General features: G+C 36.5%; 1 protein-coding gene across 1 annotated transcript in view; it reads left to right on the top strand.

Moving 5' to 3' along the window:
- Window positions 1-27264, top strand: part of col4a5 (collagen, type IV, alpha 5 (Alport syndrome)) — a 481130-nt gene that overhangs the window by 303900 nt on the left and 149966 nt on the right. Inside the window, exons 29-35 of the mRNA XM_039765771.1 lie at window positions 3612-3709; window positions 4156-4306; window positions 4981-5094; window positions 11798-11965; window positions 19103-19192; window positions 20424-20564; window positions 25618-25716. Coding sequence (XP_039621705.1) covers window positions 3612-3709; window positions 4156-4306; window positions 4981-5094; window positions 11798-11965; window positions 19103-19192; window positions 20424-20564; window positions 25618-25716 — 861 coding nt within the window. The remainder of the gene's footprint in view (window positions 1-3611; window positions 3710-4155; window positions 4307-4980; window positions 5095-11797; window positions 11966-19102; window positions 19193-20423; window positions 20565-25617; window positions 25717-27264) is intronic.

The raw sequence follows: 27264 nt of genomic DNA, 5'->3' as shown, positions 1-27264 counted from the left end.
AGCAATCCCACTGATATGAATGAGCACATTAAACTGCAAAAAATTTATTTTAACTGAACTTCATTGTTTTTCCTTAGCAGTAATAATAATAATATATTTTATTCATATAGCACCTTTCCCATGCTGAAAGTGCTTCATAGAAATTCAAAATGAACAACATAGCACATACAACATTGGATACAAATAAAATCCATAAAAAGCACTAAATCAACATAAATACAAGAAACACAAACCTTTGAATAAGAATAGGAGGAGACAATCACAATGAAAACACAAAATATACAAAATGCTAAAAGAAAATCCTGAACAAAAAACATAATTTGTGATACATCACAATTGATCCAGAATATTTGTACAAAGGGGGTAAATTGAAAGAAGGGACAGTAGGTCAGGGTAAGTTAAATTCTTTCCTGTGCAAATGTGTTTTAAGTTGAGGTATGATGATATCATCACCAAAAGTGATTGAAAAGTTGGTCATTTTCTTAAGTTAACATTAGCATCCCTGAAGCCTATGAAAAAACTTGTAATCACAAGCCACCATAAATTTCCTTGCACCTCCTCATCAGCGTTTTTTGTTTTGCAAATGTGTCGATCAGCACTGGCAGCAGGCAGCCTGCTATCTCATCCCCACCAACGCAGCTTTAGTCCCCCCAGCTCAAGTCTGTTCTATCTGTGTGTGAGGTGCATTGAATTGTATAGGGTAATATATTGTTATTTGGAACACATACATTTCATGTGTATTCCGTGTCTACAACGATCTGTGTAAATGTAGGATGACAGATAACACATAACTAAAACAGAAAACTTTTTCATATGTTATAGTAATAAAAACAGAATGTTGACGTGAAGTGTGTAATGTGTGAACACTGAAATCCAAATATCAATCAATACAAAGTAAAGATGTTTCCATCCATGTGTGTGTTTGCATCTTTCACAGCAGAAACATAGATACCTGCTTTGCTAATGCAGGAGTTAGAACTGCTGCTTCATAATGAAGATACTGCTGGTTCAATCCCGGTTCCTCCCTGAATGTAGCGCTTTGAGTGGTGGGCTGCTGTTTTTGTTACTATTTATATAATAAAAACATACATTTGACTTGAGTCTATAACAAATCAAAGAAACAAGTGTGCTTTTATTCAAGAGTAAAACTGTATAAAAACCAAATAATTAATCATTTAATTAATTGGTGTCCAAGACATTTTAAAGGTTTGGGGCAGCCACCCGTATATTGTCTTCCCAGCTGCAAAAGGGTTTTCTGAATCACATACACAATGTGCATATCACAGAGTCCACAACAGAACTGGCTATAGTAGCCTAAGATGGAGACTTTAAAGGTCTTGAGAGGAACTGATGTCATCAAAGCTTTGGAAGTGACATCATCAAAGGGGCTGGCTTCGGAAGTGACTTCATCAAAGGGGCCGGCTTCGGAAGTGACGTCTTCAGAGGCACCAGAACTTTGCAGGATTTCCCGGGAAAGGTGTGTAGGGAACTGAGAAAGACAGTCAGCGCACTCCGCCGCTCCCTGGTCGGATGTTTTATTATAATTACTCAAGCCCTTTAGCTGCCTCCTACTCGCATGTGTGTGACACTGGTCTTTTATTAATTTCTCTTTTTTTGCATGCACAATAACACAGGAGTGTGATTTTTACATTTATAAGACATTTAGAAATATTATGTTTCACTATAGCTTTAAATTTCTTAATTCTTTTTTTATTTTTTCATATATTTTGCCCTTTTTCTGTGTAGTTTCCTCCCTTATACCCCAATAGTGACCATTAAAAACTGGCAGAGCAGACTCCAGGACAAACAACACTGAATAATGAAAGGCTGCTTGGAGAAACAACTTCAGCGTCAGACTCACAAATTAGTAAATAATGGATTAAATAACCAAAACATCTGGTAAAGCAGAATGAAAATCAGGATGCAGATATGGCCACACTATTCCCATTTAACTGCTTAATACATAAAAAATTTACCAAACTTAGTCTTGTAATTTATACATTTACTCCAAGGCATAGAAACTGGGAGAGCTCTCTTAATAAGGGTAAGAGTCAGAAGTTGGTTGGAACAAAAAGCTGCAGTAACAGTGGGTCCCCACTCACCAAGACTGAGTGTTGGAACCACCAACCTATACCACACTACTAGAATATAGACTTATCTTGCTTAAGTGCAAGTATCACAAACCTCGTTTTATACCTCTTTTGGGCATGACAAAACACACTGGTTAATGCTTACCCTGTGGCTGGATTGCTAAGTTATATTCTGTATTATTTGAAATTGAGAAATATCAAATTATCACTTAAAGAATTTGTCCAAAACTGTTTTGAACAAGCCATTCAGCCCAACAAAGCTCACCAGTCCTATCCACTTAATTCTTCTAAAAAACATCAAGTCTAGTTTTGAAAGTCCCTGAAGTTTTAATATCTACTACACATCTTGGTTGCTAATTCCAAGTGTCTGTGGTTCTTGCTTTTTTCTTGATTTTTCTGACTCTACCAAGAAAAGGTGGTAGAATATAACCACATAGTTAAAGGAATGCTCCCCCCAAAAATTTTCTTTTATATAGGTTACTTACTACGTGTAGTTTGTAAAGAAGGAGAAAAATTTTTAATCTCATGTTTTTGTAAAGAAAAGACTTAGAGAAGATTTAAATTGAACGGTATGAAATGGTGACAAGCTGCAGAAAAAAAGACAAGCAAAATGATCATAAATCTAATAAACAGAACAGTAACCAACCACAACACAGTGTTTGTAATTCACAAATGAAAGCATAAGGTCAAGTACAAAAAGCAGTGGATACAAATACAATACAGGAAGAGGTGGAGCCTAGATGGTGGCCATCACAAACGCAAGTTATATTATGTTCTGCACAGATAACATCACCCTCTGAACTCCATAGCCAGGTTAATAAAGAATAAGTTAATAATGAATAGAGCCCTAAACAAAGTAAATATGAAGTCATGTAAACGAAAGTTTTTTTTTCTTTTTACAGTCCCAAGGCTAAGTTAGCAAGCATAGCATACAGCATTTCTACGTTATATAGCATAGTCAACATAAAAGGTAAATAAAGAAGACCCATTCCCATAAACTATGCTTTGAATTGTGGATAGGATTCTTGGCCAATGAATGATGGGGAGAAGTGGATCTTCAATGTGCCTTTTTATTGTTTATGTTTTGCGCTGAGTTTTACGGAAATAAGTATCAATAGTACTTTAGCATAAAACACATGTATTTTGCACATTCTGAGAATTTGAATGGATAACGGACATGTGGATTACACAACACGAGTTATGTGACAATTTGTTTCCACTGATTTTTTTCAAATCATTTTCTGTGGACCATTTCATTTTGAATCTGGCGTATGTCATTTCTCAACAAAAACATAGTTTCTTTTTTTTCATGAGCACCACTACAAACTAATTAGGATAAGTAACATATTAAAAATATTATTTTTGGAAAGAGTATTCCTTTACATAAAATGTTTAATAAGACATAGGATTTAACCTCTGAATGAGAAATATTTTAAGGTAAATTAACAAATGAAAGAGTGACTGTAAATTAACTTCCAAAACCATAGGTCTATTATTAACTTATTGGCTTTTATGCTTTAGGACTTCCTGGAATTTCTGGTGTTCCAGGCGTACCTGGAGCTGTTGGAAGACCAGGAAGAGATGGATTTCCTGGCCCTCCTGGCCCTCCAGGTGCCAAGGTGAGAAAGATTAGTGACTGAGGAAACATTGTACATTCCCTTTGATCAACCAAGAGCATGTTCAAAGTTATGACTGTCTGCATTTGTGATGGATATGAATACAAGAAAAAGTTAAAGAGAATTATTACATGAAGTAGCTACTTTAATTCAAGAAAATCTACTCTAAATTTGGTTCTTAATGACAGAAGGTTCACATCCACTCTACTGTTGATTGACCCATCAAACATAGTACTTGCCAGAGCCCACCCTGTCATATTTGATGAGTGGAAATGACAGTTATTATTTCAAGGTGTATTCATGTTGTGTATGGTGTCAATGAAATAAATGAATGAAGAAATAATTAAAGAATTAAAGAAACAAGCAATATAAAACATATTTCATGACACATTTAAGAGTGTGTGCATGATTTTGCCATGTAATGTGTTTTTTTTTTGTTTTGTTTTCAGGGTGAGCCAGGATTTGGTCTTCCTGGACCACAGGGTCCACCAGGTCCAGCAGGCATTAAAGGACAACCGGGACCAAAAGGAGATTCTGGATTCCCAGGAAGCCCAGGTCTACCTGGTAGGCCAGGCTTCGATGGGGTCTCAGGACCAAAAGGTAATAAATGAAGCATTTTATTGTTATTGTTATCATTTTTTCAGGTGACAAAGTGGTTAGTGCTACTGTGTCACAGTTCTAAAGTCTTGGGTTTGAAACCCGATGAAGTTTGCACATTTTCTTTGTGTCTTTATAGCTCACTCCCCAATAAAAATGTTTTTTCTTGGCAACACTGAAATAGCCAGATGTGAGTAAGTGTAGTTATGTGTATGAGTGTGCCATGCCATATATGTATGGCTGGTACCCTTTTCAGAGATCCTGTCTTGTGCTCAGTGTTGCTGTGATAAACTCTTGGATTTGAATAATCTGCTTTAATAATGAGTGTATGACTGGAATGTACAATATGTATTGTACTTTATTTAATCCTCATTATTGATCTTTTATTTTAATGAAAAACAGAAATGCAGGTTCAAAGGAAACATTTGTAAATTAGTAATGTTATAAGCATTTTATTATTGGTTGCATGTTTTGAGTTGTATCTTAAGATGATGGTAATATAATTAACATGGATTTATAGGCTGTATTTATTTTTTATTCACATCATAATAAAAAAACAATGATATGTTGTTGATATACATAGTAGCCTTCATAAATAATTGGCAGAAATGTCAAAATTTCTGTTATTGCTATGTTTGAGCAATTTGGATTTTTATAATGTAAATTTGTTTCATCAGGTGACTCCGGCTTACCTGGACAATCAGGACCCAGAGGACCTCCTGGCCCACCAGGATTTGGAAATGCTGGTTCTCCTGGTCGACCTGGCCCCCCAGGGCCCACTGGCCCACCAGGTACAATCAGTTTTAAAATAGTATAAAATAATTAAATAAACTACTGAAAATTTTGGTATATAACATGTTTATATTCGCCATTAGTTTGTAACGTTATATGTGACAACACATGAAATGTCAGCTGAATGGGTTGGAATCAGAGGTTCATTTGCATGGTAGGGCAGCAGCTTTTGAAAAACACAGCCATTTTGGGTGTTGTTGGAAATGTCACAGTCTCAGCTATCCAGTGGTGTGAATTTTGAAATGAGAGCAAGAACAACCCCCTCTGAATGCCAGATGGTAGGTGCCAACCTCATCCCTCAAACAGATACGGTATTTGAGAAAAATTACTCGACCGTAAGTAGCATTTTATTTAAAAAACGATCCAAACTTATTTTATTCGCAGTTTGGTTTTGAATAGAGTAAGTTAATTGAAAGTTTGTATAGATATTTACAATGACAAGATAAAAAAGAGAAAAATTGTGCAACTGGAAGAGGTACTTCAATTACTAGAAATAAAAATGTGTACACGAAATTTTAAAAATGTATTCAATATAATGCTCTTTCAACTATTATTAATTTCATTATAATTTATACATTATCAGTTTAACAGCAACGTGTAATCATTGAACATGAAATGTAAATACAGTGGAACCTCGGTTTGCGAGCATAATTCGTTCCGGAAACGTGCTCACAGTCCAAAGCACTCATATATCAAAATGAATTTCCCCATAAGAAATAATGGAAACTCAGATGATTTGTTCCACAACCCAAAACTATTCATATAAAAATGATTAATACAAAATACGTAAAAATACGTAAAACAAATTAACCTACACTTTACCTTCAAAAAGAATCATGGCTGGTGTGAGTGAGTTTCTAAACTCTTGTGGGATTCCATCCAACAGGACGACATGCGGAAGAGCGTCCCAAAGCAATCGCAGTTTCCCAGCGCTGTAGCAGTTCGCCATATAAGCGTATGCAAAAAGATCACGGACATGCTATAAGCGCCTGCCGTCGATGGGTGATACAAGGAACATTATAAAGATCCCGCTACAATAAATAACCATGCTGTTGCTGTTTCAAGCTGAATAGAGCTGGTGTTGTTAAAGTACTGAGACTCAGCTTCGTGTTTTGGGGTGCAAGACGGGGACTCACACTTCATTTCACAGCACACACACACACACACACACAGTCACAATGCTGTAGTAAACCGTATACGCTCGAGAAAGAGAGAGAGAGAGAGAGTTCGAGAAGGCAGTAAGGCTGAAAAGGCAGTTAAAGAATGCCCCAGGTTTGTTTTTAAAGGGACTGCTTCAAGCATTGTTTTAATCTTGTATATAATGAAGACTTTTTTCTATTGAGTTTTTATGGGTTCATTTATTTATTGAAGGATTCTGAAAGCACTGCACTTTATTTAATTTGGACTTTGTTTTTGATTGTTGTGTTGATTTTAATAAAAGCACTTGGCCCTTTTTGCACCATCCGATTGCTCCATTGTTGTGCCTTACTGTCGTGTTCATCGGTAACATTACTGACGGTGACGAGTTTAAGGGCTCCCAGAAGCGAGATGGGAGCATTCAGCGAACCCACATCTTCACAGACTTTACCTCAAAACTGTAATCTCCTCTCCATTCAGTTCCTCCTCACTTCCTTCATGCCAGAACTCGACTAATGCAAGGTTAGTTTTCTTGGTTGTTTATGGTTAGTTTTTGTATAAATTACGGATTTTTCAAATGTTCATTTTTTTCCCCGTGCTTAAAACCTATTAAAACAAGTGTTTACAGAGAGCGGTTTGCAAGGCTATAGCGTGAACTCTTGCAATGTTAGTTTTCTCTGTTTAAGGTTTTCTCAGTGTTATTCAATGTTTTTATATTTTGTTTACTATTACACTGTGCATTGTATGGTATAATTAACTATTTTTGTGCTTAAAAATCTTTAAAAAAAATATTTACATAAAGCTCATACGGTCCGGAACAGATTAATTGTATTTACATACAATCCTATGGGGGAAATTACTTCGGGTCACGACCAAATCAGGTTGCGACCAAAGTTTTGAAACAAATTATGATTGTGACCTGAGGTTCCACTGTACCAGACTTAGCAAAGGAAATCACAGCTATCTTAAGAGAATTCTTGTGAAAGATATATAACAATTCTGAAATTGTTGTATTATTATATAATGTAATATATATATATAATGTAATGTATATAATGTAATATTGTGTTGACTTTCACTCAATTATTTTATATTGTGTATCTGTTCAAAGGATATGGTTGTGAGCAGCTCACTTAATTTTTTTATTCCTATTTTTGTGTGTCATTTTATTATTCTTCTCTCCGGAGTGGGGGCGCCTCATCTGCTGCTGCTGGGTATCACAATAGGATAGGCATGTCATATCTACACTCACCCTGCACTTGGGAAAGCAGATCATAACCTGGTTTTGCTTCAGCCTCACTACAAACCAAGAGTGATGGAGCTACCTACAACCACACGCTTATTCAGGAAGTGGTCCCCTGAGGCAGAGCAGGCTTGAGAGAAAGCATTGGAACTACGGGCTGGGATATCCATTCAGGGGTCACATAGTGAGAACATTGAGGAGGTTGTTGACTGCACTACTGACTACATCAACTTCTGTATGGACATTGTAGCTCCAGTAAGAACAATACGCTACTATGCTAACAACAAGCCATGGATTACAAGTGACATCAAGGGCCTTTTGAACCAGAAGGAAAGGGCTTTTAAATGCGGTAATCAGCATGAGCTCAAGCGCGTGCAGAAGGAACTCTGAGTCCAGCTCAGGGCGGGGAAGGAGCAATACAAGAGAAAGCTGGAGCAGAAGGTGCAGAATAACAGCATGAAGGAAGTGTGGGATGGGATGAAGATCATCACAAGGTGGGAGCGGAGGATGCCATCATCTAGATGCTACACCGATCCCTCTCCCACTTGGATAGAGGCAGTGGTGCAGTAAGAATTATGTTTCTGGACTTCTCTAGCACCTTCATCACCATCCAACCTCTGCTCCTTAGGGACAAGCTGACAGAGATGGATGTAAATTCATACCTGGTGGCATGGATCGTGAACTATCTTACATACAGACCTCAGTATGTGCATCTTGGGAACTTCAGGTCTGACATTGTGGTCAGCAGCACAGAAGCACCACAGGGGACTGTGCTTTCTCCAGTCCTGTTCCTCCTATATACTTCCAATCAGTGTGCTGCTGTTGGAGTATGTGAATTTCCCCTTGGGATTAATACAGTATCTATCTATCTATCTATCTATCTATCTATCTATCTATCTATCTATCTATCTATCTATCTATCTATCTATCTATCTATCTATCTATCTATCTATCTATCTATCTATCTATCTATCTATCTATCTAGCTAGCTATGTTCATGAAATTAAAATCTGTAACCTTGATAAGGCCACCTGTTTTGATGATGCTATGAGGCCGTTGATTTTAATTCTTGTTAGAGTATATGCCTGAAAAACAAAATATATTTTCTTGTGAAGTACTACCTTGGGGATATCATTGAGGTATATAAAAATTCTAAACATTCCTATGTTCTTGAACTTTTCTTTTTAGTTAATAAATTCCAGCAAAACTGCTTGGATTAAGCCATTTTTATGACACAGTGACAAAATTCTTGCATCAAAACACCAGCCACATTTCATTATGCAAGGGTCATTTATTTTAAAATATGGAGACCATTCTGATTTGAAAAAAAAGATGTTACCATTAGAATATAATAAAGTACTACCCTTTGCAGGGAATCCATCTGTTAAATCATACTAGTTACAGAGAAAGGCCACTGGATTAGGCAAGTGTTAATCTGAAATGTCTTTGTTATGTAAATCAAGGTTGTCTTCTAATACCTTTCTGGAATAAAAATAGTTTAGTCTTAGTCTCTGCGTTGTTTCTTACTCATTTCTTAAAACAAAACACCTAGAAAGTTTTGGTTCTTGAAATAATAATATATTTTCCTCTATGCTCATCACTGTATTGATAACAGGCTTTTCTCTCATAGTTGTGCTTTTTTTAAATCCAAATTTTCTTGGAAATACACTTTACATCTAAATCAGATATCTTAAGACCAGTTATCTTGAATTGAGAAAAACAATCTTGCAAGTACCTTGCTACATGAGATTTTTAATCTCTTGGGGCAAAATATGAGATATATTCCTTCAAAATAATATATTTTTACAGTGTACAGAATGTATTTTCCTCCTTTGCTGTGAGAGACAGTCTAATTCTGTTTAAAACTGTACATTATATAATTCATGTCCAACTGTTTGTCTCTTTACTGTAGACTATCAGTAAAATACCCTGAAATTGGAAACTACTTGTGAGAGATAGTTGAACAATTGTATGCTTTGCTCGTATGGAGCTTGAGTGAATTCTGTGCATTGTTACCTTCCACTCCTTTTCCCGCTGTACTCTGGGATCTTTGAAAGGGAGGGACTTTGAAATGTTATTATATATTATGGAAATGCTGTCTGAGTCCTCAAAACTGATCAATATTTCTTCAGGAATAGAAGTATGTGGGAGGTAAGGGAAATTGGGTAGGTTTTGCTTAACAAAGATTCTAATTTGATGGTAGTGAAATAAATGTGTTGCTGGAAAATTTAATTTAGAGTGTAATTGTTTATAGGATGTGAAGACTTTGTCCCATGGATTTCAAGCATTTTAGCAGTCGCCACAAAAAGAATGGAAATAATCAGTTATAATACTTAAAATGCACACTTTGCCATTAAGTAACAGTAGAATGTTTAATATTCAAAGTATTTTTGAATATAAAGAAATGGGTGTTTAATAATCTTTGGGTGATCCTGAATGTTATTTGAAATGAGGTACATGCAGACCATTTAACGTGTTTACATTCATAATAAACTATTAAACTTTTATTTATAAGCAAAAGGTGTTAAAAACTATACAGTTCTCAAATACCAGTGTAACCATGTTAATTAACAAATGGGAAGGGGTCATACTGAGACGCTTCACTTCTCTTTTTTTGTGCTAAGGAAATTTCCCTTTGTTATATTTAGCCAGGGTTCCTCCATGGCTTTTTTTCATTTTTATTACTATTTAATTTAATATTGTTTTTTGTATCAGTATACTGCTGCTGGATTATGTGAATTTCTCCTTGGGATTAATAAAGTATCTATCTATCTATCTATCTATCTATCTATCTATCTATCTATCTATCTATCTATCTATCTATCTATCTATCTATCTATCTATTTAATTTATTTTTTCTGTTTTTTTTCAGTATTATTCATTTGTTAATGTCATTTCTGTTAATATTGTTCTGTCCACTTATTATATATATGTACTGTATATACATACTGTATGTATATATGTTAAAGAATTTTTTTCTTCTTTGTAAAATATTTGTCATTTATTCATTATTTAATTTATCTGAATTTGACTGTGTTCTGCTATGTTCCTGGTATTTTGTGGGTAGAACCCCAAGAGCTGGGAATCACCTTACTGAACTGCTTAAATCAGGCATGGGAAAGTGAATTCCTTGTATTTTATTGAATGTAATTTGGAGAGAAGTTGTGCAAGAATTGCTGTTTGTATTTTTTTTTTTTTTTTTTTTTTTTTGCTGGGCTTCTGTTGGATTAGTCTTTTGTACTTGTTTCTCTGTATTGCCTTTTTGATACATTTTTAGTCTTTTGCTATTTATTTTTTTGTCAATGTAAATCTTCATTTGTAAAGATTCCTTCACTTGTCTAAGCCATGATTTTTTGGCTTCTCCCTCTCGTGAAGAATGTTTATTTATATTCTTGATTTACTTTGGGACATTACTATTTTTTTCTTCACCTTATTTGGTGCCTTGTAGGCCAATTCCTCTCCCTTTCCTAGGGTTTTGCTATTGTATGGTGATAGTGTCATAATAGCCTTATTTTATTTTGCTTATGTGGTTTTGTTGCAGTTCTTGCCAGATTTACACTTCCATGACACTCGAGAATGCCCAAGCACATAAGTCCCAACCTGTTCCAAAAATGCTCACTAGAGTGGGAATCCTATCAAGAAAATCTACCTAATAACACAAAGTCACTGGTCATGATGTGCAGGTAGTCCCTTTCAGGAAACCCCCCACTCAAAAAGACAAGGCATATAACAAAGGCATTGATGCATAGATAAACTCAAATACAAAGAAAAATGCAAATAAACATAAAATCAATACAAGCAAAAGAATAAAAAATGAACAAAGAAGGCATTAAACAAAAAACTTGAACCTCCACCATGGGACGAGCCCTGCGTGAAATATAACATACACTTTATGCAAAGATGAACTTTGGCCAGTCACTATGAGAATGAACAGAGCATCTGTATTACATTAATAGCAATTGAGTTGTCTATAACAAGTGACTTCAGCTGACATTTCTTTTTCATTTTTCTCTTTGATTACAGTGGTGTCTTCACTGTGGGAATTCTAAATGGACACATTTACTCACTATTCAAGGTTTTGAATTAATGCCTAATAAGCTTGCAAATTTGTTCCAAGGAACCCTAAATCTTTGGTGTTTTTATTAATATTTTCTGAATAATATTTTACTCTGTTACTGTCAAAATGTGTAACTATAGATACTTTCAACATATCACTAGATTCTCAGCAATTTCTCATCATAATACAGTATGTAATGCCATTTTTAATGTATTCTTAATTTTTTGTATAGGTACTGAAAATTTTCTGTTGATTATTCAAACAGGTGTTCCAGGTATCAATGGGGAAAAAGGAGATCCTGGTCCTCCAGGATTAGATATCCCAGGACCACCTGGTGACCGTGGAAACCCTGGATTTCCAGGAAGCCCAGGATTGCCAGGAGCCCTAGGACAGCCAGGACAACCTGGCAGAGATGGCTTACCAGGACAACCAGGTTGGAAAGCATTTACATATCCTATTGTTCATTAAACAATTACTACCTCATTACTGTTGCTTCTTCTAACTTTAGAGATTAATTAAGTGTATCATTAAATATTGTTGTAGAATTACTAAAGTATATATTTTGAAAAACATTGTTTTACATTTTAAAGGTTTTCTTTCATACATTCAGTTATGTTGTGATGTTGTTGCAGCAGAGAAAAAAATTGTATTAACCTAAAAGTTTTATAGTCTGTACTACTACCACATTGCAAAACACAATAATAGACTATGCTAGAAACATAAAAAATTTGTGTTTTTCTTGACTAACATTTAAGATAGTGATAGCTTATGGAATATGGGTAATTAATTAAATAAATGAAATGCTGATATTTCAATATGACATGTGTACTGTAAATATTTTAAATAGTTGAGAACATACTTTTTTGGTTCAATCTGTAAGACTGGACTAGTTAAGTCCTTTGGATGCTAATAAGGGTTGCCTGATTCAACAAGAATTACTCTTTACATCTACCTTCTGTCTGTATGCTTTCTTTATTCTGTATTTTATTGTGTTGTCATATTTGTTTACAGCTGGTTTGTGTGAGAAGCTTCTAGTAATTTCTAGTTGAGAGAATAATTATTTCTATTAGTTTACAATTAGGTTCTGTTAGGCTGGGTTCACATAAAAAGACTCATTGCTTAGTTCTTATTTTTTGCTCAGATCGGATTTGCCTGCCTCAGTGGGTCACATTAATAAGCATAAGTGACCTGTATTTAACTTCAATGTGAAAGCAGCTGTCCTCCAATAACGGCACACATTCGCATATTCATATATTTGTGCAGAAGTCATCTGCATTATCAACAACAAATTTTTTTCAAAGTGGACATGCTGAAAAGGAGAAGAATAAATATAAAGAAAATGAGCAAGGTAAAAAAAAATCACTGAGTTCAGAAGTAAGGGGAAAGGAAAGGTGATAAACATGAGAGTACGAAGAAAAATAAACAGATTTTATTAGATACTAGCAAAATACCCGCGCTTCGCTGCGGCAAAGTACTGTCTTAAAAGTTTTATTAAGAAGAAATTTAAATCTTTTTAAACTGAGGGAAAATATACCAATAATTATTTGTTAAGGATCTCTTTGTATACCACATTGTGAGTTCGGCCCTCCGGTTGTAATATGACCAAGCTGTGCGCTGAGCTTACTCTTAAGCATGCAACGCACCGTTGGCCATGTGAACAGTAATCTTGTTTCAAATCTCACAGCTTGGATTGCTGCTGTCATAATCGGTTTGAGTTTCATGGTTTGTTTCAATTACGACAGTATTTGTAGGACTTGTGTTGAAGAGACATTCGGCATCTGTCAAGCGTTGTAAGTATACAACCAGTTTCATCAATAACTTCACATCCAGCTTTTGATAGTTTAAACATTCATAAACATCAAAGAGTCCACTACTGAAATTGTCACCTGTGAATCTAAGATGTTGAAGAGGCATTGGCGGTTGTCCAAAGGTGTAAAATATTTGGCCATTTCGGTACACTTGAAAGCGACAACCGAACAATTCAGCGGCAGCCATCAACTCACATGCAGATGCATAGGTGAAGGGCTTAAGCATTTCACTCTTATAGTGCTCCTGTGTAGTATAATTATCTCCTGTACCATCATCAGTCCACACCTTGAACCTGTCCCAGTCATTCAATAAATAAAACACAATGTTCCTCAAGATATCAAGAGTGAGCCTGATATGGCCGTGCAATATGTAACAAAGAGAATGGAAAAGGTAGGTGCCATCTCCGGGCATGGAAACCACTCGGTAACTGACAGTTCTTTGATCGATGGTGATTACCTCGATAGACATGTTAATGCGGGTACGGTTGGAATGATAAAGGAAATGGGTACCTGAACAATGTAAAGTAAGTCTAAAATATCTACACAATAACTATAATCGTAATAAATGAACAATTTAACAGCGGAGAAGCCGTGAATTAAATAAAGAGGCTGTAGTTATCAGCAGGGAGACATGAATCCTGTGGCAAAGCAAGGAAGGGAATGTAGAGACTGGAGCGACGGACGGCCTTATATAGGCAGGCAGCCAACAATGTGGGAGGCGTTTGGATGGGGGACCCAACGCCGCCTCACACGGTGACCGAGCTGCAGGCTATGGATGTATATATGTACATAAGTAGGATTCAGTTAGCGCTGGGAACCCGCGTATCAAATTTCTTGAAGATGGGCCCATAAGTAACAAAGACTGTTGAAAAGTTCAATATGGCGGCCGACAGTGGCATCATACCACCGAAATAAGTACCAAATTTCAGCCTTCTACCTACACAGGAAGTTGGAGAATTAGTGACGTTGGAAAGTTCAATATGGTGGCTAAACGTGACGTCATACCACCGAAATAAGTACATACATTGGTTTTGGTTAGCACATGGAAGCCGCCTACCAAATTTTGTGAAGATGGGGCCATAAATAAGGAAGTTCAACATGGAGGACATTGTTGACCGTTATGACTGTTACGCATAGAATTTCGAAATGAAACCTGCTTAACCTTTGTAAGTAAGCTGTAAGGAATGAGCCTGCCAAATTTCAGCCTTCTACCTACACGGGAAGTTGGAGAATTAGTGACATTGGAAACTTCAATATGGCGGCCGACAATGGCATCATACCACTGAAATAAGTACGTACATTGGTTTTGGTTAGAACAGGGAAGCCACCTACCAAATTTCGTGAGGATGGGGTCAGTCTTCTACCTACACGGGAAGTTGGAAAATTAGTGACGTTGGAAAGTTCAATGGCGGCCGACAGTGGCGTCATACCATTGAAATAAGTACGTACATCGGTTTTGGTTAGCGCAGGGAAGCCGCCTACCAAATTTCGTGAAGATGGGGCCATAAATAAGAAAGTTCAACATGGCGGACGTTGTCGACCGTTATCACCGTTACGTGTAGAATTTCGAAATGAAACCGCTTAACTTTTTTAAGTAAGCTGTAAAGAATAAGCCTACCAAATTTCAGCCTTCTACCTACACGGGAAGTTGGAGAATTAGTGATGAATCAGTGAGTCAGTGAGGGCTTTACCTTTTATTAGTATAGATTAAAGTGTAGTAATGAGTGTGATATATCATGACCACCCAGAGTCAAGTCAAGTTGGGGAGCATACACTGGTACAGTGTGTTTCCGCACCCACTACACGACGAAACAGCTCGGGATCCCGGTTGGCAACCCCCCAGGAAGACATGCGGTCCAGTCCCACCCTCCGAAAATGACCCTCTGTCTGCCACAGCCAGGTGTTACATGGGCAACCCCTTGGCCTGGTCCAGCCACTCGGGTCACCAACAATGAGGATCTTATGAGCTGGATCACTCTCAGGGAAACGCGCCACATGGCCATAGTGCCGTAACTGACGCTCCCTCACAATGCAGGTAATGTGCCTAATTCGGGACTCCATAAACAACCGCTCATTCATCACAAAGTCAAATCAACAGTACCCAAGGATTTTCTGGAGAGACACAATACCAAAGGAGTCCAGTCTTTGTCTCCGGTCACTGGATAGCATCCATGTCTCACAACCGTATAGCAAGACAGGAAGTACCAGGACTCTAAAGACTTGGACCTTCGTCCTTTTGCATAGATATAAGGTCGACACTCTCTCCACAGACAAACACACTGCTGATGGCTGTGCCCATAGGGACACCAATAAATGTAGGAATAGAAAGATATATTTTAACTTGGTTAATTAATGATCAGCTTTGCGTTCAACAATACCGATAATTAATCTAATCATTTAGTAAGGCTTCTACAACCATACCTCTCTCTATTGTAGGAGGTGCTACAATCCTGACCGGATTTCGCTTTAGTGTTGAAATAAAAATAAAGGATGCTCAACATCCTGATGAACTTTACACTCATTGCTTCATCCATTGTGAACATGTGGCTACAAAAAGGCTTTTTCATGAACTCAATACAGTTCTTAACGACATGGTACAAATTGTGAAAGAAAGTCATAGTCAGGTTCTCAACTCTATGCTGTTCATAATACTTTGAGTGAGTAGCAGACTTTTTTCTATTTTCACTTAGCTCAGTTTGTCCTTCCAAGGAAATAAGAAAAATGGCTTTACAATGTGAAATAAATTGGAGGGATCCAAAAGGTTACATTGTGATAGGAGTGCTTATCAAAGAAGAGTTAGAAATGTGTCCTATCTTCTGACATCATCATGCTATCAAAATTCAAATCCATGTCTTCTGACTTATTTTTGAATTTCTTTGAAGAATAACCCCCAGTCTCAGTGACAAAGCTGCAAAATGGTTATTTTTTTCAATAATATACCTAAGTTAAACAGCTTTTTTTAGGATGTCAGTAATAAAAACCAAATATAGGATGCAAATGGATGTTCATGTCTATTTACTCCTTACAGGAAAATCACTAAATCCACACCTCAAACAGTTTATGTTTAAGAAACGGCAGCAGGCTTCACAGTTGTTTTGTCTTAGTAGAGTAATATACTACTCTGCTTTCCCCTTTTGTATTATTAATATGTAGCCTTTGTCAGAATACCTCAAATCTCACTGACTTACCACTGTTTATAAGGTATTGTGCCATATAACTTCTCCCCACCTTCCTTTCTACAGTTATAACCTCAGGCAATTAGGTGTAGTAAAAGACAAGAAGGAGTTAAGTTACACTTTAAATAATGTATTATTGATAATATTCATATATAATAACAATATGCAAAATATATTTTAATATTGGCAACCATACAGCCTGATAAATGGTGATGTGTTGTTTCAGGCAGCACACAGACTTGTTAGTTGCTTAAAATGTTTCTAGTTAAGTCCTCATTTTTGGTCAGCTTTCTTCAGAAGAGGCCGCATGCCTGTCTCAATATATCTGCTGAGCTGTGCCCTTCATTGTGTTGTCCTTTTCAGTTCATGGTGTGAGATGCTTCTTCATCATTTGGCAAGAGAGAGACAGAGGGGTAAAGCAAGCAAATTTATAAATTTTCTGTCCAAACCCTACAGCCAATAGGGCGTCATGGTACTTAAAGGCTTCTGATACAAGCCAATTCCAAACAGTCATAATTCAGACCAATGTGACATAGAATACCTTCACACCTGCCCCCAAAAGCAATGTGTTAAGGTGAAGCTTGCCAGCTAGGCAGTCTGGCTTTCCTGTGGGGGTTGATTGAGCCAACCCTGCAAAGAATCACTTGCCAAACTTGTTAGAGGCATTTCCCCCAACCTTGTCATAGATTTCACTAACCTGACTTAGTTCTAGGGGGTAAACATGAATGCTTCTCACTAATGAAATACTAATATTACATTGCTTTGCCTAGGTTACAATATATTTATGAACTTGTATGAAAAACTTCAGAGCACAACAACACTATACACTTGAAAATGAAAATAAAAAAGGAAAATTCCTGCAAAATAAATAAATACAAAATTTGAAACCCTTGCAATTAAAAACAGTATAAAGTCTCCATACTCTACTTCTGTGTTTATAGTTTGACAATTCATAGCTGTTGATTCGATCAGTCGTAGGAGGAGAAGGATGACGTGTAATGACTAACCAGAGCAAAGTACAAGAACAATATGGAAAAAGAATATATATCTCAAAAACTACATCGTTGATCTCTTCTAATATAATTAGGCTTTTTGTCTTTGCTAATTTCAGATTTTCCAAAGAAAGATCTTTAGATTAGCTAAGATTTGCTTATGTTATCATTTGTCAAAGCAAATTTATTTAATTCATGCTAATTCTATTTTTAGGTATTTGTCGCTAAAAATGATAAAATTTTTTAAGTTTTCAATGAGTATAACACAAATATAAGGGTTCTGAACAGTACCAATTTTTAACATGATCACAAACTACCACAATCACAATCATTGTCTGTATTTTTTAATTCTCATTTACTATTCCTAATGCACTTCAACTCTTCCTTGACTGTTCTTTTTCTATTAAAATACTGAAGGGTTCATCTTATTGGGTCATCTTATGCCATATTCCAATCTAACTGCATTTTAGCTTCCCTAGAATTATTGATAATTGTTTCCTTCACACTCTTATGTGCTGTATGATTCAAATTGGTATTATTAATCTTATATGAATGATACAGCTGAAAACTCTTTATTAACCCACTGCAGAGTTTTTTACATTTCTTGATAATTCCAAATTTAGGCATGTACTGCACTCTTCCAAAATACTGAGATGTGTATTATATTATGGTCATTTTACCCTATTGGTTTAATTACCTCTACACACTCAATTCTATCCTGATTATTATAAAATGCTAAATCTAGACAGACTCCCCACGTGTTAGTGCTTTCATGATTATGTCTAAATATTTCTGTTCTTGTGCTCCACTATTTGCAGGGTTATCCAAATTAATAATATTGTAGTTAAAGTCCTCTGTGATTCTAATGTTCCAGCATAAACTTGCCTTTTTAATATTACTAAAAAATTTGCATTGAAATTACCGTATGTGTTCTGTAGGGTGTTCTATAACACACTCCTAAAATAAGAGCCCAAATCCTTTCTAGACAAAGCCAGATGTCCTAACTAAGATGGGGCTCATCATCCAATTGAAGAGGACTTGTGTTTAATTTCTGTTTGACATAAACAGCAACCACCTCCTTTTTGTTCTGTCTGTCTTTCCTAAAAAATTATATCTCTCTATGTTATACTCATCCACATCTTTGTTATTTAGCCAGTTTTTTGTTATTGCTATAATATCATAATTATGCTCAGCTACGTGCAACTCAACTTACTTGTTTTATTTTTGATACTTTTAGTATTCAGGTAAGAATTTTTTAATTTGTTACTGATTCTATTTTTGCAATTAAACTTTAAGTTAGAATTTACTTTGACATGTATTTTTTTTACACTATCGTTTATTCCTTCATGTACCATTTTAAACCTGTCCTGTCCAAAACTCCCTGCTCCCATTCCACTATTTTAAATAATCCTCAAGTAACAATTTATATGTTGTAAACTTTATTTTCAGGATAATTAATTTTTAGTTTTATATTCAAAACATTTAACATAAAGATAACACCAACCTTGAAGTTAACTGTTTTTAGATATATGATTAAGCACCATGGATAAAAACCACATGAAATATCTAAATATCATTTGTATTTTGTTCATAGGTGCAAAAGGAAACATGGGTATAATGGGGACTCCTGGCTCCCAAGGTTCCCCAGGTCTTCCTGGCAGTAATGGATTTCCTGGTGCAAAGGGTGAGTATTTAGACATGTACGAATTTAGCTAATCATACAGCTTCAGCATTCAAGTTAATTTAGCAGATCCATTCCCTTTAGGAGAGTTTGAATTTTTTATTCCCCAATACAACTGGTTTAATTTTATGAATTTTACAATAGAGATCTGTCATTGTTCTTATCGTAATCTGTGTATTAATGTCCACATTTTTTTTATTTTATTAATCGTTCACGAAATGTTTTATATTAACTGTAGTAAAGCAGCTTTTAATAATAGGCTGCTGTATTGTTTTTGTTTAAGGTTTTCAATGCAAATTTTGCAGTCTATGTACTATGGATATTTGCCATATAAATACTTGCTTTAGCTTTAGCTAAGGCCAAAGAGTATAAATAAATAACCCAGACTTAAGGACATAAAGCACTATTTACATCACTATTAAAGCATTTTGCGGGAGCTACAAAGACTTTAAAAATAGTGATCTCCCAGGTGTAGTTCTTTGTTGATTGTTACTCTAAAGAAACTTGTTTTTTTAATGCTCATAGTGCAACAGCTATTTCCATTTCTCAGCCCGGCATCAATTTATGTTCAGTTCCTTAAAGCTATTTGTCTTCTCTGTCCTGAACACTAAATCTTTTATCCTGTATCACTAACATACCCTATGTCATTATGGCTACAGAGAAATATTATTATAAAGTATGTGCAAAGTGTTTTATATCTGCTGAGAGATGCTACAATTTTTTTGATAGCAAGAACATATATAAAAATGTAAGTCAAGAGCAGAACATAGGAAATTGGTTCTCTGTCATTTTATGGGGCCTAATAATCTTCTCTAGTTGTGTTAATGTATTTCAAAAACTCTTCAGTAATAAGGAGAGCTCTTTCAAAAAGTCAACACTGAAGTTTGCCTACATATCAATACAATTGTTGGCATATGTAAGGAAGGGCTAGAAGTCTAGTTGATTAGAACTAGATGAAAAGGTGTAGAAGTTAATTTTAATTTTCTGTTTCTTTGTTAGAAAGAGTTTTTGAATTTTAAGTGGTAGCCAAAGAATGGAGAAAGCCCATGTTGAATGTATAGGCTTCACACAATTGATACCACAGTGAGAAACAAAACCTATTTCTAAGCATCTTTAGGTGGGAGTATTAGAACTCTATCACTGTGTGGCTGAAATCTTGATGTTGTCAATGCATATTTATTAAGATTCAAGAAGATTATTAATTCTGCATTAACATGTCCCCTTTGTTTAACAGGAGATGATGGTGCTCCTGGTCAAAAAGGATCCCAAGGATATCCAGGAGAGAAAGGATTCAAGGGTGAACAAGGAAGCCCAGGGCCTCCAGGAGAAGTTCCTCAAGGACTGAAGGGTGATAAAGGAGAGCCTGGTCTGCCAGGTATTTGCTATTTGGTATCTATTTAATGTTGATTTGTTTTCTTTCATTGAAATTTTGTTTAAAGGTAAATAAGACTAAGCATACGAAGTGTGAGTGTGTAGAATGCATTTTTTATTTTTGTATTGTCAAGTGATCTGGTGGAATTTTTGCCTATGCTAAAATGACCTTGATACAGTATATTATTCTACACTTTGAAACATATTTGTTTAGATTCCAAGTCATAATATTCACTATGAGCTTGGTATGTCCTATGTTATATTTTAAAGTGGAGTGAAATTTGCCAAAAAGGCTATAATAAGAATCTGAAAGTTGACCTTCCTGGATTACACTTTTGTTTATTTTTATATTTAAACTTCAATGCAATAGTAAAAAGTATTGAAATTTGTTACCATTTCTTGATACCCAATACAGTATACTCAATAGATAAACTGGAATTCTGTATACATTTAAAATCTTTACATTTATGAAAATAAATAACAGAAATTGTAGTCATTAAAAGGTAAAGTTTAAATCCAGCCAACAGTTTTTTTACATTGATTAAAACAAATAATGTTACTGAGATAGTACAATGAAATGTGGCACATTTCATGTTAATTAAATAAATATTGCAATCTTTTGTAAACAATATTCATAAAATGTTTAAAATAAGCATTAAATTAATGGAACATTAATCTAAGAAGAACATAAAAAAGTAAAAAGAACATTAACGTGAACAGTTATTGAGGAAAGTATTGAGAAAATGCCGACTGTCAGAAAACTGTATGCCTGTCCCATTTCTGAGCTGAAAATGGGTTTTTCAAGTCCCAGTTTACTGGGACCTGTTCTAAACAACAACTGACTCAATTATCACACTGTATCTCAGTTATAGCAAGAAAGTCCTTTCTCATACTAACTTATAGGGGGAAAAGACTATACCATTATTTATGACTATGAAAGAAATTTATATTCTATTCAAATTAAGCAAACATTATGAATTTAACTCAAAGCTTTAACTTTCTAAGATTGGCTCTTGCAATATATATATATATATATATATATTTTGAAAAGGTGCTACATATGCACCAGACCCGACACAGATTGGACACGGAGGCACATGTATAAAATAAACGTTTATCTTCTTAATCTGGTGGGCACATCTTCTCCATGCTCCAAACCACACATACCAAGTACACTAAACACTCTTTCTCTTTCTCCACCACTCCTCCCAGGCAACCTCGTCCTCCTTCTCTCAATTTTGGCTCCATGTGTGGTGGCTGCGGGCCCCTTTTTTAGTTCACCCAGAAGTGCACCAGGTGCTTGTTTGCGGCTGCATTTCCGGGTGTGGTGAAAACACTGCCCACAAGGGCTCAGGAATTCCAGCTGCAGTCCCCCCTGGTGGCGCCTGCAGGACCCAACAGGGCTGCCCCCAACTCTAATTCCCATGGAGCCCTGTGGGAAACTGAGGCACCGCTCCAACCCGGGGGGCAACCATCTAGCATCCAGGGGGAGGTATTGCACCATCCATGACTGCTCCCCCTGAGCATATAATGAAGGGTCGTCCCGGCCAGTCATGGACCCCGGCCGTACGCCACAGTATATATATTTTTTTTCTTATATACATGTATATATTGCAGTGGGCTGGCGCCGTGCCCGGGATTTGTTTCCTGTCTTGCACCCTGTGATGACTGGATTGGCTCCAGCAGACCCCTGTGACCTTATAGTTAGGATATAGCAGGTTGGATAATGGATGGATGGATATATATATATTTATATGTGAAGACGGGGGCACCTCTAGAAGATGCGGTTGCTCCTCCAGTTTTTTAACTCCTCTTTGCTTGATTAGCTGCTGGATGCTGCTGCTGCTGTGCCATGTGATCTGCTTCTTGCGCGCCACTTCGAACATTTAAAAGTCTGTCAGCTGTCCTTTTGTCTTTTTGCCTTGTCTCTCTTCTCCCCAGATATCCTCTGCTTTATTCTTTATGCTTTATTATGCTGTTTACGAATAAAGTTTGTGTTTCTTGAAAACCCTGAATGAATCTGTGTTACTGTGTAACCCAAACATAACAAGATATATACATACAAACACACACACACATATATATATATATATGTTTACATACATATATATATTTGTGCCAAAATAAAATAAATAAATAAAATGGAATCACATCGCCATCTTTTACAGCCATCAGACTATCTGCTTCTTCCTCTCATATTTGTTGTGACCGCAACAGGGTTGCGCCAGCCACTCTGCCCATCACAAGCAGACACAGCAGGCACAAGTTCAAGTCACACACGCTTTATTTTGCTATTTCTCACCTTGTGGGAAACATTTTCCCTGTCTTCTACAAGTCTAGCACAGTCCCAAAATCACAAGCACAATATCACACAAATTCTTCTTCTTCTTTTCTTCTCTTTCTTTTTCTTTTTACTTCTCCTGGTAAGCTTTGTCTTCCTAATCCCGACTCTGACTCATCAGAGTAAGCAGTTGCTGGACCCTTTTATAAGGCACCCAGAAGTGTTCCAGGTGCTTGATAGCCTACTTCCGGCAGCACTTACGGGTGTTGCTGAGGGCTCAGCAGCTGCTGCAGCACCCCCTGGTGGTGCCCACGGATCCCAACAGGGCTGCACCAAACTCCAACTCCCATGGAGTCCTGTGGGAGTCCTAAGCACCACTGCAACCCAGGGGGGCAGCCATCTATTGTTCCGGGGAGGTAACACTGTGGCCACGGTTGTTCCCCTGGTCCTCCCAGCTTGGAGGCGTCCCGGCCGTCTGCCACAGTGTCTTTGTCCTATCAAATTATTAGAAACACATGAGCATTAGGTCAATATTTCTTTCAGGACATTATATGTCTAGATATCTAGTTAACAGAATAATATGTACAGTTCATGTACTCTGTGTATATTGTTTATTAAACTCTGCTATTATCTTTGTAGTTACTGTTTTACACAGTGTTTGTGCGTGTTCTATATTCTTTGTTATTACTGGAGGAAGTGAATTTTCCTTTGTTTAGTTAATACTAAAATCCCTGAACCCTACGGAAATATTCGTAATGCAAAGCCACCTTAACTCGCACCTCCTCATTACTGCATTAATTGCACAACGATCGCACTTTTGTTTTGCAAATATGTCAATCAGCTGCTGGCAGGCAGCCTGTTATCCCATTCCTCACCGAGGCAGCTGAAGTCACTCCCAAAAATGATCACAGCTGATGTCTGTTTATCTAGGAGTAAGGTGATTGGAATTGTATAGGAAAATAATATATTGTTACTTGAAATATATATATTTCATGTGTGTTCTGTATCTACAGCAATTTTTGCAAATATAAGAAGAAATGTTGAACACATAACTAAAACATTTTCTTTCATATGTTATAGTAATAATGACAAAATGTTGACGTTAAGTGTGTAAAGTGTGAAGACTGAAGTCCAAATATCAAATAAATATTTTCACAAAAGGTATAACAAAACAAGTGTGATTTTATTCAAGAATAAAACTGAAGAAAAACATATTGTTCAATTTACATGTTGCTGTCAATGTAAGAAAACTGAAACCCAAATATCAATCGATATGAAGTACAGACGTTTGCATGCAAGTGTATGTTTGCATATTCATAGTTAAAACGTGCCTTTCTCACTGATACAGTATTAGCTTCACTGTTAAAGGGGTAAGACCTGCTGCTTTGTAATTGAGATGTTGCTGGTTTGAGCCCAGGTTCTCCCTGCATTTAATGTTCTGAGTGGTGGGCTGCCTTTATTGTTACTGTTTGTAGCTGCATTTATCCAAAATTAGCAAAGTTCTGCAACTTTTAGTTTGCTTCAAGGTATGATTCAAGCACCTGTGTGACACATGATCAAATAATTACACAGACAAAGTACCTGTATGTTCATTTTAAAAGTTTTAGTAAAATTTCAAAGTAAAACAGTTCACACAAAAAAGAGAAAAAAGTGATACAACAAAGAAACACAAGTGAAATGTATTTATTTCAAATAATTATATATTATTTTCCTACACAATTCCAGACACCTCACTCCCGGATAAACAGACTTTAGCTGTGACCATTTTGTGTCTGACTTCAGTTGCTTCAGTTTGGGATGGGATATCAGGCCTGTGGCCAATTGACGCATTTGCAAAACAAAGGCATTATCGGTGCACAATTAACACAGTGATAAGGAGGTACAAATAAAATTAAGGTGCCTGGCATTACAAATATTTTTGCACACTTCAGGAATTCTAGTGTTATGTACAATTTATCCAACTATCTAGCTGTCTCTCAATTTGTGAGTGCCAAGTGGTTTAACCAATCCAGTAGACACTTAACAACATTCTGAAACTGGTCTCCTAAAGAATAGTAAAAAAAATAGCTGAAAAGAGAACCAGGAGATCAAATAGAAACAGGTAAACACACCAAGAACAAATACTAGACAATCATAGCAATCTTCCATCAAGTTAAAACTAAATCCTAATTTGAAGTTGATGAAACATTAATAAAAGATTCAATATCCCAAAAAATAGCTAAAGCATACATACATTCTTTCAGGGTCTCTCTGTCAAACTCCAGTGATGACGAAGTGCCCAATGTGAACTTATTGCCTTCAACCTAGTAATGTCATATGTAGCACTCCCAGTTCATTTCCGTAGTAACAAACTATCAGAGTAACACTACCAACAGTGGAATCAGTAAAAGATGCAAAAATGATCAATTATATCAAAATGGAAACTAAACAAAAAGGTAATATTAAGAATGGATTCAGGATCCCACATTATGAATAAATAATAAAGTTTAAAAAGCATTTCCAAAAAAGTAAAAACACAAAAGAATCCAGTTTTGTAAATGTAAAACCTTTGTTCAGTGAGTCCTAGAGGGATAATAGAATTAGCTAACCTGGTTCTGGTTATACTTATGCTTGTTTGGCTTCAGGTTCAGGTACCACACAGTTCAGGTACCACAGAGAAAAAAATATGCTGTATATATTAACATTTCTGCCTATCTGTCTTTAGCATATGCTTAATTTAAGATTATTTTACTTGAAGTAAATTCAATTTTTTAATGTATTGTTTTTGTTTATTAAGGTGAACCTGGTCTTCCAGGACCGAAGGGATTTATAGGTATTCCTGGTGATGATGGGGAGCGTGGTCAAGATGGTCGCCCAGGTTTTCCTGGAGCCCCTGGTAGGTTTATAATGTTGTATAAATCTTTTTTTTGTATTAGTTCTAAATACTGTTGTCTAAATACTACTGTTTATTAATATTATGCCATTTTATCTTATTTGCTATTTTGTAGCGTTTTAACTTTTACTTGAGCTTTTGTCTTTGGAATTCTTCTTTTTGGTGAACATGGTCAAAGTTGTTATTTATGCTGTCTACTACAGAAATTCTGAGATCCATCTTTATTGGAAAGTGCCTACTTAACTATGCAGGGACAGATTATCTAGAAAAGGAAGTAGAATTGGAGGGGTTAGCGACAACCCCAACATAAGTGAAGTCTTCAAGGGGGTTCTTCTCCATACTAAAGTAATTGGAAACTGTGCATTGACAGACCAAAAACCTTCCCTATATACTTACTTAAACCAACACCTTTGAGACAATAATGACGCACGCATGCATGGATTTCAATTACATGTAGCTATTATCACCTGCTTTGCATCTCTGCCTGGTGCACCTCCAATGGTACCTTTTGGTCAGCTACATCGTCATCAGCCAGGGGCCACCATTCAATGATGTTTTACTCCTTACAGTAGTATATCATGTGGTGGCAGAGCAGTCACATTGACACATCTCCCTGCCACCATTTGGCCTTTCTGTCAGATTTTAGCACTATAGCTCCTGTTTTTCCTCCTGAGCCACAACCAAAAGCTACCATTCTCTGCCTTTTCTGCCAGTTCTCTTCCTGCTCTCTGATACTTAACTCCAGTAACTCCCATGCCTTTGAGCAGGCGGCACACTAACAGGATGATGAATCAACAGCATCCTACCTCAGCTAGGAAAGTGATGGTTTTCCACCTGGTCTCCCTGCATTCAGCAGCCAGATTAGAATACCCAGCTCTCTTCCTCTTTTGGGCAGCTTCTACTCCATCCTTCCATGTGATGGTTATCTAAGTGATGAGCACTGTTTTAGCAATAGTAATTCATACTATTATGTCTGATCGTGTCTGATCGCAGACTTGATAAGACAGTCTCCTTGGGGAACTGGAGTTGTCATCTGAGGTCAACTGTCATCTTCTACTCTTTGCCAAGTACAATGAGTCATGTTGGAGCTATTTAGGAAGGGGCTTCAGCTCTCTCCACCTGCCTGACTAACTTGACATCCTAGTGGTCTCCAACACTTCTACCAGCATCCTTGGGACTTGGACTTGTTGTCACCTGTACCATCCCTGTGATAGCACAATCTTACAGCCTGTAAAGATGTGTTGGAGTCTTGCATTTGGGATTTTGCAGAGGGAGCAACTCCCTTCAGTACCAAACCACTGGTGTGATAACAAAGTACAGTGGCATAGATTAGTTTTATTAGAAAACTGAGTGAAACTAATGGGATTCTTCACAGATCAGATCAACTAATTCACCTGTTAGTGATGGATTCCCATGTTGTCCATCTCCCTTGGATTCCTTGTGACAAAGCCTTGGCCATAGACCTCTCGTCCATCGCTGTCACCTCCATCATGACCATGTACTTCTCCTTTTTGTTGGACCTGAACCAGAGCAGTGAAGCTTTCTCCCCAT

This window comes from Polypterus senegalus, chromosome 10, assembly GCF_016835505.1.
Source record: "Polypterus senegalus isolate Bchr_013 chromosome 10, ASM1683550v1, whole genome shotgun sequence".
In the NCBI taxonomy this organism is placed as follows: Eukaryota; Metazoa; Chordata; class Cladistia; order Polypteriformes; family Polypteridae; genus Polypterus; species Polypterus senegalus.
Note: the sequence above shows the minus strand (reverse complement) of the source record. Positions and strands in the feature narration are given on the sequence as shown.